Genomic DNA, 15,737 nt, shown 5'->3' with positions numbered 1-15,737 from the left:
GTTTTATTCTTGGTCGTGCTACTCAATTGCAGTAGCCACTACTAAAATGTTGATTCATTATAGTAGTTAACTTTTCTAGCCTACACACTACACCAAGTGCATAGACTTTTACACAAAGTAAACCTTGGCAAAATTCATTACTTTCAAGTGTATGTATCAACATTTTATAGTGGCCACTGTACACAGTGTCATTATGTGAGTGATAAAGGAAAGAGTGAGACTTCATCTGACAGTCTGTTTTGGTTCTCAGACCTTAAGTACACATTCCATGCTTACAGCTAATGAAGTTCACACCAGTTGCCCATTCTAGGTGTACTTACGTGTCTACATGCTAGTAGGCAATACAAAGCAGATTTCTCTACAGCCATCCCAGATTGCCTTGCTGCAACTAACAGTCCTGCACAGACACAAAGAGTAAACAGCTGGAGATCCTTGCATCCACATTGCAAGTGGAGCACTTCAGATTGTGCCCTGGTGCACAGCTTCAGCCTTGGTTCCACCTGGAGAGAAGATGCTTCATGTGCCACACTGGTGTATTGGAGTGCATGACACCAACACAAGACAAATTCACACCCCAAAACAGCATCATCAGTACAGAAGATCACTAACGTAGATGCAGCTATTCCAAGGATAGAAAGATTAGTGAGGCCAAGCTCAAAAAACAACAGAGCAGAAATTTTGAGTTCTCCCTTGAAAAAGATTTTATGCTGATTTTGTTTTCTCTGCATGATGAATGTGAAACAAACCCTTTTTCTTTAAGCACTTTGATTTACCATTCATAGATTCTCTGTATTTGATTTATAGACTTGGTTCTGGGCTATTAATATTAAGTAATTGTGAGATACTTCCCCCTCAGCAACGCATGGAAAATCAGATCATCAATTGTTGGGTTACCCTGGGCTACTGTTAGCCAACTGCTCCCATTGAACCAAAAATAATTTGGAAGAACTGTTTGATTATGCTTGTGAGAAAATTCCTTGAAATGTTTGTTATGTTCTACCAACGATAACAAACCTAATACTTTGTTGTAGGGCAAATAATGTGCAACTTGTTGATTGATATTTATGTGGAATTTGTTCCATATCATGTAAGGCCTGTGTTGTATTTACAATATATTATTAAGTGTTTTTGATTATATTCATTAGGACCTGGATAAATGACCATGGATTCTTGGAAAATCAATATTTTAAATGCAAAAATTACATTATGTAATTAATACTGAGTTTCATTTCTATCTTTCTCATTGGAAAATTTGATAAAATTCTGAATCCTGCATTTCTTGTCTGCAAAGAGGGCTCAAACTTTGACATGTTGCACAGATAGGTATTTTAAGATCATTGCATTCAAAATATTCTGCATAGTAATTTAAACATACTTCTGCCCAAACATTTTGGGATTACCTGATCTAAAACTAATATATTTTGTTTTGCACAGTTAAACCTAAGGATGGTAAATTCTCAGTTCATGTCAGTGTCAGACCTTTAATAAGTGGATGGATCACCGACTCTCCAAACAAGCTTCTGCTTCACTGTCTGGGATTTCAAAAGCAGGCTACTTAAATTAACCCCTTAAATTCATACCTAGCAGTCTAGTCTGATAGCGTATAGGTTTTAAGTCCTTGGCACGCAGCAACTTTTATCAACTTAATTCCTAATTCTTGAAATTTTTTTCTGTCTTTTTTTTGTCTGTATGACTGATTGTTTATTCTAACAGTTTAATCTTGAATTCTAAGTGCAAATTTTAATACACATAGCTGAACTCAATGCAATGCTAGATGTAGAATATTTCAGTCAAGAGAACTGAACCACTTCAGAGGCTCTAGCATAAAACAGAAAGGCAAATAATAAGAATGCCTTTTAGCTCTTTAAAGAAGCAAATTTTAACATTAAAAAAAAGTTATTGAAGATTAAGATGTAAATCTAATGCCATTATAAAGGGCAATGTACTGTACCAAATATCTAAAAAACCCAAAAAGCTTAGTTCAGTCATTGTTAGGCCTGAACCTGCAAGTGCTAATTACCTTCTGCATTCAGCTGAGAGTGCATAATAACAGTTGATAGGCACTTGGCATCTTGCAGGATCCTAGCTTTCTAGGTACACAAAACTTGAAAGGGAGTAGCATTTGGTAAATTGAAAGCGTCAGCTTCTGGAAGTATAATTTCCATCTTAGTCTGTTTTTTTGTTTGTCAAAGAGAACTTCTGACATACATGTATGCACGCTGACCTGCACATCCATGCCAAATCATTATAGAGCCATATAGCTTGACACATTTAAAGATCCTTTTGACATACTCAGTCAGCTCAACAGTCACACGTTACAGAAAGTGGAATAAAATTTTGGTCTCTATTTTCACATATATTCACAAATATTCTATTTGTGCTTCAAAATGTTCACTTTCCTGAACAGAACTTAAAATGAGAAACTTCTTATGAAATAAAAGGGATTATGAGCAAATGTAGTTGAGGTAAAGTGGGACATGAGTTGAAAATGAGATTAGGATTTCAGTCTTGAAACCCATTTCCATGGCAGGCAATGCTTACTTTTTCAAGTAGAGTATACAGCTCCACAAAGGGCCACTGAGAGGACTGGAATTACTCTAGGGGAGGCAAATTGTTAATGAATGTACTATGGTAAAAAGGTCATTTCTCCATGGTTTTAACTAATGTTTGTGTGTGGATGTTTTAATTTTTATTTCTTCCTTCTATGTCCTCCTTGTCTATGTTGTGTCTCATGACTGTTCTGGATTGTCACTTGCGGTAGGTTTATTTTGCTATTTGAACGCACCTAGTCTAAAGCTCTGATACATATAGTCTTCTGACAGCTCTGGCTCCTTAGCTGAGATTTGTATGTAGTAGATTTGATACACACATCAAGAGGCTGAACTAAATTGATTGAGGTTTTTTTTGGTTGGGTATATATTTGGGGGGAGGCTGGAGGAGGATGAAAGAAAAGAGGTTGTCACTCTTTCTGTAGTTAAAATATTAAGTCAAACTGTACTAGAAAGCTCGAGTTTAAAATTTGTAGGCACATAAAAATACCTTGCTAATTTTCTTTTCTTTTTGTATAAATGTCACCATATCAAAAATAGACAAAAGCAGTGCGTATTTTTAATGTCTTAGTTTCTAAGTGTTGCTAAAATGATCGGTACCTCATGAAACTTGCTGTGAGCTCTCACATCATCTTGGTACAGTGCCCATGCTTTACATTCTTAGTGCTCCATAGCAAACTCTTCAGTGGTCTTACTCCAGACTTCTGTTGGTGCAACGGAATGACAACTAGCACCATTGCAGTGTTCATCTTTACAATTTTCCAGTCTCTGCTAATGCCCCTGGTGGCTCCCATTTATTTTTTTCTTTAGGAAAAAAAAAAAAAAAAAAAGCCTCCAAACACCCAGCTCCAGAGACACTATAATAGCTGATGATTTATTGGGTCTGAATTTAATGCATTGGTACAGCGAAATTCTTGCTTAAGCTCAGCCTGTGGGCTGAGGAAAGGAATAAACATAATTATTTCAGTCATCAACAGCAGCACTGAAAAGTTACTAAAATTTAGCCATGTTGCTCAGAGAATAGTTGTTATTGTGGTCCGAACATTTTATTAGGTCACAAAGCATTTGTGGAGGAGATTTAATAGCTCAGTCCTTTCTCGTTGCATGAGGATAAAACACTGTCACTACTGAAAGATTTTTGGCTTACAATGAATGTGTCTGCTAGGTGAAATAGGAGGTTTGGGATCAGATATATGTACTACACCCTAGAGTATGAGGAGTATATTTTTGGCTCTGCTACTGACTTACCATGGCCTTCAGTCAGCCACCTGACTTCTCTGTATGTTTGGTTTCCCTTTACATAGGCCTTCTTGTTACATTGGGATTATGTACTAACTTGAACAGAATATTCTGATCAATGTTCATCAATAGATAATAATATTAATAAATTGATAATTAGTACTAGGTAATAATATTAATAAATAGCAATGAAACATTGGGGTGTTATAAAGTAAGATGATATTGAGAGCTGCAATTGCACGTAACTGAACTTCAACGTATAATGGTTTTCTTAGATTCTTTCACCTTACGATTTCAGCTGTTGAACAGCAAATGCCCTTGCCCTCATGGAGACAAAATGCTGAAGGAACAAGTTTTTTAATGTTAGATGTCTGGAAATATTTCAAAGTAGTGTGTGGTGACCTGGCACCACGAAGGTGATAGACAAAATGAAGTCAATAAAATCCACACTGACATCCAGAGAGCCTAAATTTCACTCAAAGGAACCCAGGTCTATTTCCAGAAGTAATCCAAGACGATCTTTTTGAGAGACAGGAGGTCTGTTGCTGGCAACGTCTTTTCTTCTGCAGTGTTTACTCGTGTGCTTGTTTGTTTTCCTAGTTGAATGCCTAGAGAATAGTGAGTGTATTTATTCCACGGTGCCACCTGTCTTGGTCTCAGCATGCCAATTCCCATTTCTTGGCATCTTCAGCCCATGGTGACATTAATGCTTGCCGTGGCTTATCCACAATGCAGTGAGACATCCTAATTCACACTCAGAAAGCCAGCATGTGCTGCAGAGACATTACAGTGTAGAAAATTAGTCAGAAACAATGGGGACAAGTCTCTTAGAAAACAAGCCCAGTAAATATACTGTGGCAGTAAAAATAAATTGACTGGGTCCCATTTGTACATTAAATCAACCTCAGGCTTGACCAATTGTCCTGCTTTTTCACCTGCCTCAGAATGGAACTGTGCAGGGTGCATAAAACTTCCTGAAAAGTGTGAAAATAACATGTTTATGAAGATACAATGCTATAGAAGAGTGTGTTCTGCAGGGTTTTCCACAAAACTCTTTTGTAACTTAGATTTATATTAGACTTCAGAACCCTGAAAATATGGAAGCAACAGCTGTGAGCCACAAGGCTGGGCATATTTACATTCCTGTCTCTTCCTCTCAGCCACTCCCAAGAAGACATAGGCGCTTGCTTTGCATGCTTCCAGAGTTTATTTTTTCTCCTTTTTAAAAAATATATTTCCTGTAAAATAATTCAATTATCACTTTTATTATAACCTTTTATACTCTTAGGATGATATGAAGATACATCTCTGACCCATTTTCTTACATGTCTTGTTTGCTATTCTGAAAGTCATGCCACTGGAAGCTTCTGTTGTCAAGGTCGTTTCTTTCTTGTGTCCTCTTGATTAACAGACCAAATTTTGAATTCTTTGTTCAAGACCAGAATCTCCAGGTTCCTAATGAACGGTGTCTAGGAAGTACTCAATTATTCCCTAAATTAAGTGATTTGAATCACACTGTTGAGACATTTACCTATATCCACTGATTATATGGAGAGCTAAACTCTTACACAGAGTACCTGAAGTTAGTGGGTATGAATAACCTACAACAGGAACAGCGGTTCATATCAATGAGCTATACATTTCAAACCCCACTGGGAATAATTAATTTATTTAATTTTTTTTGCTTTTTAAGCAAAGACATTTATTCTTTACAAAATGATGAATAATAAACATGAATAACAACATAAACCTCAAGCGTGAGAATATTGGATACTTGATAAAGTCCTATTTAGAGGATGGTCAGAGGGTGACCTTACCTCTTTCTAAGCAGCGGAGTCAAAAGAGCAGGTCTTTGCCAACTTTTTCTCTACAGATCTATGTGGCGCCCAATAAATCATGTCTGGTTATATTTAGGTTAATTTTCACAGTTCAGTAGATGTAGTCCTAATTATATAGTATGACAAATTTTTCAAAGAGAAATAAATGTGGTACGCTGTGCAGTCCTCCCATGTTGAGGAGCCAGCTCTGTCCCAAAGCATGCTTCCATCTGGTCCACTGCCATTCATCTGGGGAGGATGAAGAACAATTGGTTGAGCAGCATGCACTGGCCAAGCAGCCTAAAGCGGACTCCTACTCACAGCCTGCGGCTTAGTGCAACCAAGCACTGCCATATGGGAAGCGGGGGCAGAGCACGCTAGTGTACTTGGAAGGGTGCTTACTTCTTTTAGTTCATGCACCTGGGCCCTGCATTCAAAGCAAAACCTTGACCCACAGGGTGAACTTAGAGGCTCCCAGGCTGAGATCAGCTGTATATTTTTCCAGGAAACAAACACTGACTCCAAGAAAACAGGTTGATTTGGGGGCTTAACAGCTCCAACTTGAATGTGTAGATTCATATTTTACATTGAACACCTCCAGCACTTGCTGTATTCTACTGTTGCACCAGAATAAATTGGTATTTTAGTACCCAAACAATTCAGTGAGCTCTTAAGGTGAACATGATGACCTCATGTCACAGAGCTCCTAAAGAAAGAAAGCCTTTTGAATAACCCAACAGACTGTTTAAAACCTGGATAACAAGCAAGGAAGTAATGTCGAGGCATAGCATGCTGAACACAGCAGGGTCTTGCTCATTCTGTGCATCGGTGTGGCCCGCTGCTGGTGTGTGAGGCCAACACTCTTACAGCAGTAATGGCAAAGTACATTTCACAATGGCCTAAGCCTGGCTCAGCCACTGGAAACCCATGCAGAACATGCTCTTTAAATTAATTCATGGAGAGAAAGCAGATGCTGAATGAATGAAATGTTGCCTTTCCTTCTGAGGGACTCTGATAGAGAATCTGGTGCAGTTGCAGGCTTTTCTGCTTTCTGATAGGGAATCAGCCAGCAATTTTTAAAGGCTTTTCTTTTCCCATGGGATAAAAATTGGCCAGGTCAGAATTATGGTGTTCTTGAATGTGAAAGAAATTGATAAGAGGTGCACCACCATTAGTGGAAATGCAGCCATTCCTATGTGTGGAGGAAAAATTGCCTTTCTGATAAATTCATTGTTGGACATGGCACAGAACATTCTTGCTACAAAATCACATTGTTTTCTTCCATTCAGCTCAGCAGGCATTGCACAAGCCTGAGGACTGGGCATTATTCACACGTTAAAAAAATACCCCCTTCACCATGTGAACAAAAGGAATGATTGATGGGGCTGGCAGAGATGGAACTCAGGACGGCAGTACGCACTGTGCAGCAAATTAACTTACAGGCTGCAGTCAGTGTTATGTTTTCCTTCCTAATGTCTCTGCTTCTTGCTTACTGGTAATCTTATTTCTTTAAAAGTGAGACCATAGGCCACCCCATGAATGGAAGGAACCCTAAAAGCTCTGTTAATGTTTCTTTACAGATAACAGTGAGAGACACTTTGCTTGCAGTCTTAAATAGCTTGTGGCATGAACTAGTCGTTAACAGTGAGGCATGAAGATAACGGAGACTGGAATTAAAGTGCAAAATGCATCTTCATGGGTCTTTGCATACTCCTGGTGACTCAGACATGATTGTGGCCTCTGCCTGTCTGTACAGGAGGCAAGGAAGTACACTTGCTCCCCCAGCAGCTTTGTTACCCGAGTCTTCTATCAGTTTGCTTTCTTGGAGCTTGTGCACATGTGGAATTTCGAGACAACCAGCAGACTAACTGTGCTAAATCCCTTGCAGACCCTCTTGATTTCTACAAATAGTTTTGGGAGAGATTAAGTGAAAGTGTACATAAAGCTGGTTTAATCCCCAGAATCTCTCTTGTCATTTGTGGTGGATAGTAGTGGGGTAAACCCAGTGACAGGGTGCAGGGCTTTTGGTGGAACTGAGCTGAAAGCGAGGGATGTTTGCAATATCAGGAGGCAACGTCACTGGAAAGTGGCTTTTGTCAGCGAGGGGAATGAGAGGGGAAGGAAGCCCAGGAAGTGTAAAAACTCACTGCAATGTGTGGAGTTTGCAGAACTGCAATTACAAGCAGGTTTGTGTTCTCTTTCCTTTTTTAATGCAAAAGATGCAACTACAAAAAACCTGCAAATGAAGCATTTTCTGTAACAACCCAGAAGAAAAGAGGAGACTGTAAAACCACTCAGTTGTGTTATGGAAGTGACGAAACAACCAGCAGATTGAACTGTGGAACCCAGATTGCTGTAATTTACCCCTGTTCGTTGTAGTAACCACTACAGAGTAGATGAGCTTGAAAACTATTAAATAAACATGGCACAGAAAAGAAAACCCTAATGCCATATGTAGATTTATGTCTGCACCCTTGGTTAGAACTAGATACAGAGCTCATTCAAATATGTATTAAATGAGAGCTTGCTGAAAAGTTCATTTTGTCTTCCAGGTCTAAGAAAACATGTTGTGCATTGTGTGGCTTTGTTGAGGTCACTGTCGCATACTGATTTCATTAGATGTGGTTGTATCACCTTGTAAGGTTGTATTAGATTAACACTTTTTTTGTACATTCCTGCTTGCATTTAAGTCTACTTTTCTCAATTATTTATACACTTGTAAGAGGATATAGAGGTTTCCTTGTTCTGTGTTTCTGCATATGTTATGCAGACATAAAGAAACCACTTGAGTGAAATTCAAAATCATCCAAAATTAGAAAAGATAAGTCTGATTTCCCGCACAATGTGATAATGCGTTTCTATGTCGCATATTTCACAGAAAAAGCATTTAAGATGTCATGGAATTAAAACAACTATTGGGAAAGGACAGGTCTATATTCCTCTGCATCTAAATCCAGGCTTTCTGATTACAGTTGTGTCAGCCAAAGAGGCTTGAGGAAAAAACTGGCTTATAATTAAAAATATTTTATTGTTTCTAAAACCAATAAAATATAGCTCCTTATTTTAATTGATTGTAGCAATACAACAGTAAGATCCAATATAGTATGATACAGTGTGCTATAAATTGAGGCTTGCAGTACAATTCCATTAAATATTGATCTTTCAGAGAATCTCAACACAAAATGAAAATCCCTACAGGGTGTTTCAAGTACTTTGAAGCAATCCAATTCTTCTTCCTCTTTGGAACTCAGCAGCTGCATCAAACAGGAGAAACTTCTGTGCTTCCTTTGACTCAGCTTCTTCGTGAAGCATTGACCTCTAGTTTGAAAGCAAATTCCTCTCCTGACGGTAAAAACTATTATGTACAGACTGCTGTAGAGATAATAATTTGTCATTTCTTCTCTCCCTCCACGCTGCAACCTTGGCCAAATCCAAACACCATCTCATTCTTAGTGTTTCTAAGTGCTTCAGTCAAGGTCAATAAGAAACATATAGCTCCTCAGCTGACGTGAGTAACATACAAATGTTTTCCATCTCCCCTGGGAAAGAGCTTTCACCTTCCAATAGGCATCCTCTCATAACCTGTGGAGAAGAGTTTCCCAACCGTGCACTGTTTTCTGCCTGCACTTCAAAACTCCCTTGCAAGAGGGACATTAGCTTCCCAATGTATTTTCCATAGTCATAGTAAGAACTTTTTCACATTGAGTTACGCACAGCTCTGACATCTCCTGGATTGATCAGCTGTGCAGAAGAGTATATAATTTTCTCTGAGATAGTATGGAGATTTAACTATTGCCTTGATGCAATAGTTACAAATTCCTCATACCTAGAAATTAGCATATAAAGTTCTTTTTACACTCTCCCTTTTATCCCTGAGGATTGGTGGTAAGATATTTCCTCTCAAACAAAATCTAGGTCAAAAGTAGATGAAACAGCAGAAAATCCAGTACTTATCCCAGAAACGGTGATATACTGGAGCTGTTTATCACTCTTCTGTCATGGAGTCCTCAGTTATGGAGTACTGGGATGATTCAGAGCAGTGGGTCTTGGAGTTAGCATCCCACTCTGAGTTATTGCTTCCTTTTGTCTCCAGGCTCAGATAAATGTGGTTGCTTCACTTGGATTGAGTCACATCTTTTTTTTTTTCTTTTTTTTTTTTTTCCTACAATCACAAAACCTCAAGCTTATTTTTATTACCAATGAAAACAAGGTGTTTGATGTAATCACATCACCCCATATCCTGAAAGTCCCATGTATGGTCTTGCAGGGGCTGTGCCTTGCCATAGAGCTTGTCAGTTTTAAAGTGTCACACTTGTTGTACTAACAAAAATGTTGGGCTACAGCCAGGGAACTCACTAGCAGCTCAGCAACTAAAATGTCTCAGAACAACTTTCATCTCGGGCAGTTCAGCCTTTCCAAATAAAAATAGTTTGGTTGAAATGGTATTACTCTTCCAACATCACAGATGATTCTTATCCACTAGCGACCTTTCCCACCAGTCTCATCCAGGTGCACTGTAATTTATGTTCCTAGTAAAAAGTCCGTCATTCACTAACATTCAGATATTTAACTCAAACCCAGTTCCTCAGCTTGTTTAAATCAATGTTGTTGCATTGATTTCAGTTGAGCTATGCCCGCTGAATTTCTAGCTTATTTCAGAAAGTAGAGAAATAATTGCTTAATACAGTTTTGAGTTTGACCTTTTGAATTTAGATCTGGCTTCTGAAAAATAACATTTTCTACTTCAGAGATCAATCTTTCTTCGTACCACACCAACAGAACTGTTGCGTGGTCCCCAACGGCGTTCATGACTGAGTGAGAATGTTAAAGTTTTCATGTTCGTCCCTTCCCCAACCACTGTCAACCGTGGATATAGCTACCATCCAGCCTTGCTATCTGTTCAGATAGAGAGCTCCAGCTGCAACCTATTGCTTATAGATACTGCAGGTTTCTTCAGACCTCATGTGAAGAAAAAACAAAACTTACAAATCTTATTCTTGCACTTAATAGCCTAGTTTTGCAAGCTGAAGCTCCGTGTAGAAGGAACTTTCTTCCAGATGAGGCTTCCGGATAAGCATACTATTTAATAGAACATGCAAATAACAATTCTGGATGAATGCTCAATATTGAATCCTTGTTTTCATGCTCTCAACTTTTTTTCACATTTTCCACAATTTTTCACTCTTTGTCTCATCAATTTTGCCCACTTTTCAGTTCTTACTTAGGCAAGAATCTGCTGGAATAAGATCTACATATTTACGGTTCATATGTTTAATAATTGTATGAATTCCCTGTTCCACAGTGCAAGTACTTCTGCTTTCTGGTACAGAAAAAAAAATTACATCATTTAGCATTTTTATTAAATATAAAATCTAAGATAACTGCTGTTTCCTTTAAAAATAGCAGGTTTTATGCAATAGACAAAGCTGTAAGCAGTTTTGTATTTATTTTTGTGTTTCTTTCTAAGCAAACTAAAATCAACTTGCAATCAGTTTGGTTCAGCCAAGCTTTATAGTGAGAATGAATAAAAAGGAAATTGGTCTTGGGAGGGAGGGAAAAGGAGAAACATGCATTTGCTAATGGCATGGTGAAAACTTTGCTTCCATATTCATTCTAAATAAACATGAAAAATGTTTGGCATATGAATGTAGGAAGAACTCATCCACAGCACATGCTCTTTATCATAGTAATCCTACAGAAATGTGTTGCCAATTGCAAACAATTCACAGCATGCACAACCAGGTTTGACATTGCCAAGATATTCTTAAGTTGAATGAATATATGACTTTGCTTATTTAATAGCATGTTTGTCTCCTTGTGCCTCTTTAAGAGCCAGTGTGAGCCCAGAAGAATTATTCTATATCAAGTTGATATTTTGTTTCTACTTTCAGGTTTTATAACAATTGTTGCTTGTAATAGTCCAAGAAGCTTTCTTCCTACTTCCATTGCTTGCTTGCTGATTTATAACATCTTCCTGGGCAACCTAAATAGTATAAATATGTATGTAAACTGCATATTTGGATTTCTGCTGTCATGCTTGCTTTTAATGGCTTTAAAATAGATTTGAGGACAGTGTCTATTTTAAACTGGTACTTAACAGTTTGCCTTATTCATGAATATTACATTCCTTCTTTCTAGGCTCTTAAGGATGATGATGCTGAGACTGGACTGACTGATGGGGAAGAGAAAGAAGAACCCAAAGAAGTGGAGAAGCTAGGGAAAATCCAATATTCTTTGGATTATGACTTCCAGAACAATCAGGTTTGAAACAACCAACCTGTAACATTTCATTTCTGTGTGTGCAAGGGGAGAATGAAGTAATACATTTCGTTACAGTATATATTTCTGAAATCATTACTGCTTGCACAGAGTAAAGGAAGAAAGGAAGCCTGAAGATTCATGACAGAGGTACTACTAAACTGGTATTCAGTCTACACAGAGTTTATAATGCACCTTTAATCAAAATTGAAGACACAGTTTTATCTAATGTTATTAATAACTTATATTAAGGTGTCACCAATCAATGTCAACACACATATTACGGAGTCTGCATGCAGAGAGTAAAAGATAGCTTCAGCCTTCAGGCATTTAAAATGTAAGCAAACAAAAGATGGGAGGAAGAAGAGAGGGGCATAACAGTGAGTTGATTCATTGTGGGTCTTTTAGAAAGTTGGTAAGATTGTCAAGTACATCAGGTGTGCACTTTAAGTTATTAACTAGCTGCATCAGGTTCTGTTGCTATCCATGAAAGTACACCTACTAACCAAGAAAATTTTAGTTTGGAGCAAAAGTTCAAATAAAAAGATTTGTCCAAAAAAACCCCAGGAAAGTTGGACAAAAAGAATCTTTCCAGTCAAGGACTGATACTCCTTCCATACCCTACTCTGAAACTGGTAAGATCAAACTTTGGCATACTTGCCCAAGTTTTCAGTAGGAATAGACACTGTAATGTGATGTAGACCTGTCCACATCCTGAACTAGCTCATTTTTAATCCCCCTCCTTGGCCTCTTGCTGTGGTTAGGATCCCTTTTGTCAATGGTACCAATTTACAGCCTTACATGAAAACTCACTGTGCTTTGGACTGAAGTACACCAACACATCTTCTTCACTTCTACTGCCTGTCTTTCAGTGAACTCGAGAATACACATCCTGCATTTCATTTTTTGACAACTTCAGTCAAACCCACATCATTTTTCTCTATTGAGGGAAAGATATGACTACTGAACTTAAATCCCTGTTAATTCCTATTCTTCATCTGAACTGACCTCCATTTGTACTTGAGATTTATTTCTACATTCAGATTCTTTATTTCTTGCTGTTCACAGAATGCAGTATGCTTGCTTGTTACAAGACAAAGAGGGAAAGAGAAATTAAGAAAAAAAACGTGTGTCAGCAGCAGGGTATTTATACTCAGCAATGGCCTGGCATAATACATAGTGCTTCCCTGTCTTTTCAACTGCCTTCTGACTACCAGTGCTTGTTTTTCAATGCAAGAGCCAAAAAGAATTCTGAAGCCTTTCAAGAACCTCTGTTTAAAGGAGCTTTTCCTTAACTCCCAGAGCAAATTCCCTGGCCATGTGATGAGTCACACTAATCCCTCTTGAAATCAGTATGAAGCATTAGACCCTTCAGAAGCAGAAGACCTAGAGGGGGAAAGTGTTCTGACAAATGGATTTCAGTTTCCTTTGAATATGAAAACAAACTTTCTGTGTGAATTTTATTAAAGGAAGTGATGTTTTTGTGAACTATATTTTACAAAGGGAAATAGGATGAGAGAGCAACAAATCTGTAAAAGTGTGTAGTATTTAATTAAGGTAATAAATCACTTGAGTTATGGATTACTATTTTAGTTATGGAATACTGTTTTATTTTGTTGCTCTAAACCATGCTGCAGCTTGGAATTTGTCAGAAGATAATTGATATAAAAGAGTAGAAAGGATTCACTTAGGTTAGTATAGCACGGTGGCGTGAAACTACAGACCAAAAATCTGCTAGTATATTGCACAAGGTTAAGGATGGAGACAAGATGACCGATGTACTCTCCAGAGCACAATGCCTCAGTTTTAGAGAGAGAAATTTTAAAAGGGAATTGAATTGCTTTTCCACTCTGTTAACTAGAAGTCATAGACTTGTTTTTCACTCTTTGATGTGAAAGACTTGATGTAGATCCTGAGCCTATCCATGTATTTATGAACTGTTATGCATCTAGAATAAGAATGAGACAGAAAAAGAGAGAATGAGAATGAGACAGAAAAGGAGAAGTGTTTCTTATGGCTAAAGGAAAATGTTTCATGGAGCTTAAGAATCCTGTAGTGGGAAAGCATGTAGGCCATACTGTGAATTTAAAACTGGCAAAAAGAAGTCCAGCTTTGAGGAATCTCTCAGAAGCCAAAAACTTCTTTCCTAAACTGACTATATTTTTCTGTATTCCATTTGTTAAGAGCTTCTGTTTCCAATTTTAAATGATTCATCTATGAGGAAGAAAATGCATTGTGTCTGAAACACTGATTTAGAAAAAATATTCTCAGTTTTCATTCTGTTCTTAATATCTTGTCTCCAGATTGACCTTGAAGAGTCACTTGAATGTTTACCTTAGTTCTGTGTCTATGAAACAAGATTGATTTTTTTTTTCTCTCAACTCTATTATGCTGATGAGGCCTAATAAAGGCTGGGGTGTCTAGATCACACCGTACCCTACCCTACCCTACCCTACCCTACCGTACCCTACCCTACCCTACCCTACCCTACCATACCCTACCCTACCCTACCCTACCCTACCATAACATAATATAACATAACAACATAACATAACCCTTCATTTGTAACACTTAAGAAACGGCCAAGGCTTTTACAAGTTTCAGATGTGCTTCAACCTTATTTTTAAAAGTATGTAAGAGATTTCAGAAACTAATTTTTCTGTTTTGGCGTGAGATTACAAACTGTTATTAGGATTTAGTTACAAAAGGTTAGTTTTCATGGGGTATTTTTTGAAAATGATGTCCTTAGTTTAATACCTAAACCCATTTCTAAACATAGCAAGAGAAGTTAAATATAAGGAAGACTGCAAGATCCATTTGTTTTCAATAAAGCTCTACCTGAGGATTTGTGTTTGGTTGGAGGAAAGGTTACATACTGGTGATTTAGAATACAAATTTTGTACTCAAAATTAGACACTCTTGATTGTTTAATAATGTCATTTCTATTCATGGTGCCCAGCATAGAAAAATAATGCACAAGAGGAGAGAGCAATTGAAAGTTATTTGATTGCAGTCTTTAAAAAGATGAAGTCTGTATTTAGCTGTAATCAGCTGCCCTTTGAAAACCTCTTTTTTGCTTAAAAACGGCCTTTGTGCAGTCTGCATCTGCCATAATTGGTTTTCTAAAGTCTAGCGTTTCTTTATTTGCCTTCCTTGAAGGGGGGGGGTGGGGGAGTGGGGGAGGGATGGGTTTTTTTGTAGACCAGAAATAGAGTCTGCATGTGTATTTCTCGGTTAGTTTTTTTATAAGCATCTATTTGAAATGTCATTCTGCTGGTTTTCTCTGTTTTCAGCTTCTGGTTGGGATTATTCAAGCAGCTGAGCTGCCTGCATTGGATATGGGTGGTACATCTGATCCCTATGTGAAAGTTTTCCTGTTGCCTGATAAGAAGAAGAAATATGAGACAAAAGTCCACAGAAAGACCCTTAACCCTGTTTTCAATGAGCAATTTACATTCAAGGTATGTTTTTGATAATTATTGAAACCTCTTTATTCAACCACTATGTAGCTCATGCTTGGCTACAAAGTTAGATGTCTTAGTTGGTAACTGCAACTTAGTGACTTTTCATATTGTAGAAACCTATGATACTCAAACTTATGATGAAAATGGTATAACATAGGGCCAGGCCTCAGCAGGTGTAAAAGGCACAGTTTGATTTTAGGCACTTCAGTTATCCTGATGTATAACAATCTTATCCATATTTTATGGCTGGATAAAACTTACAGGAAAGTCAGAAAGTAGTGACACTTTGACAAATGTCAGGTAAATTTCCCTAGACCAGCATTTTCGTTAAATATCTTTGTAACCTGATTTATGACTTTTGGTATACCATTTCTTTTCCCCTCAAAAATAAAGTGAAACTCTTGGAAAGT

General features: G+C 37.7%; 1 protein-coding gene across 4 annotated transcripts in view; it reads left to right on the top strand.

The window, feature by feature from the left end:
• Nucleotides 1-15,737, top strand: part of SYT1 (synaptotagmin 1) — a 357,757-nt gene that overhangs the window by 264,354 nt on the left and 77,666 nt on the right. For 3 of the 4 annotated variants that reach the window (XM_055808602.1, XM_055808601.1, XM_055808603.1), the window contains 2 exons: nucleotides 11,744-11,866; nucleotides 15,157-15,324. In XM_055808602.1, the coding sequence (XP_055664577.1) occupies nucleotides 11,744-11,866; nucleotides 15,157-15,324 (291 nt within the window). The remainder of the gene's footprint in view (nucleotides 1-11,743; nucleotides 11,867-15,156; nucleotides 15,325-15,737) is intronic. The other variant, XM_055808605.1, reaches the window with a different exon arrangement.

The sequence above is a fragment of the Falco peregrinus genome, chromosome 6 (genome assembly GCF_023634155.1).
Source record: "Falco peregrinus isolate bFalPer1 chromosome 6, bFalPer1.pri, whole genome shotgun sequence".
Lineage (NCBI taxonomy): Eukaryota > Metazoa > Chordata > Aves > Falconiformes > Falconidae > Falco > Falco peregrinus.
This window is presented reverse-complemented; position numbering and strand designations above follow the sequence as displayed.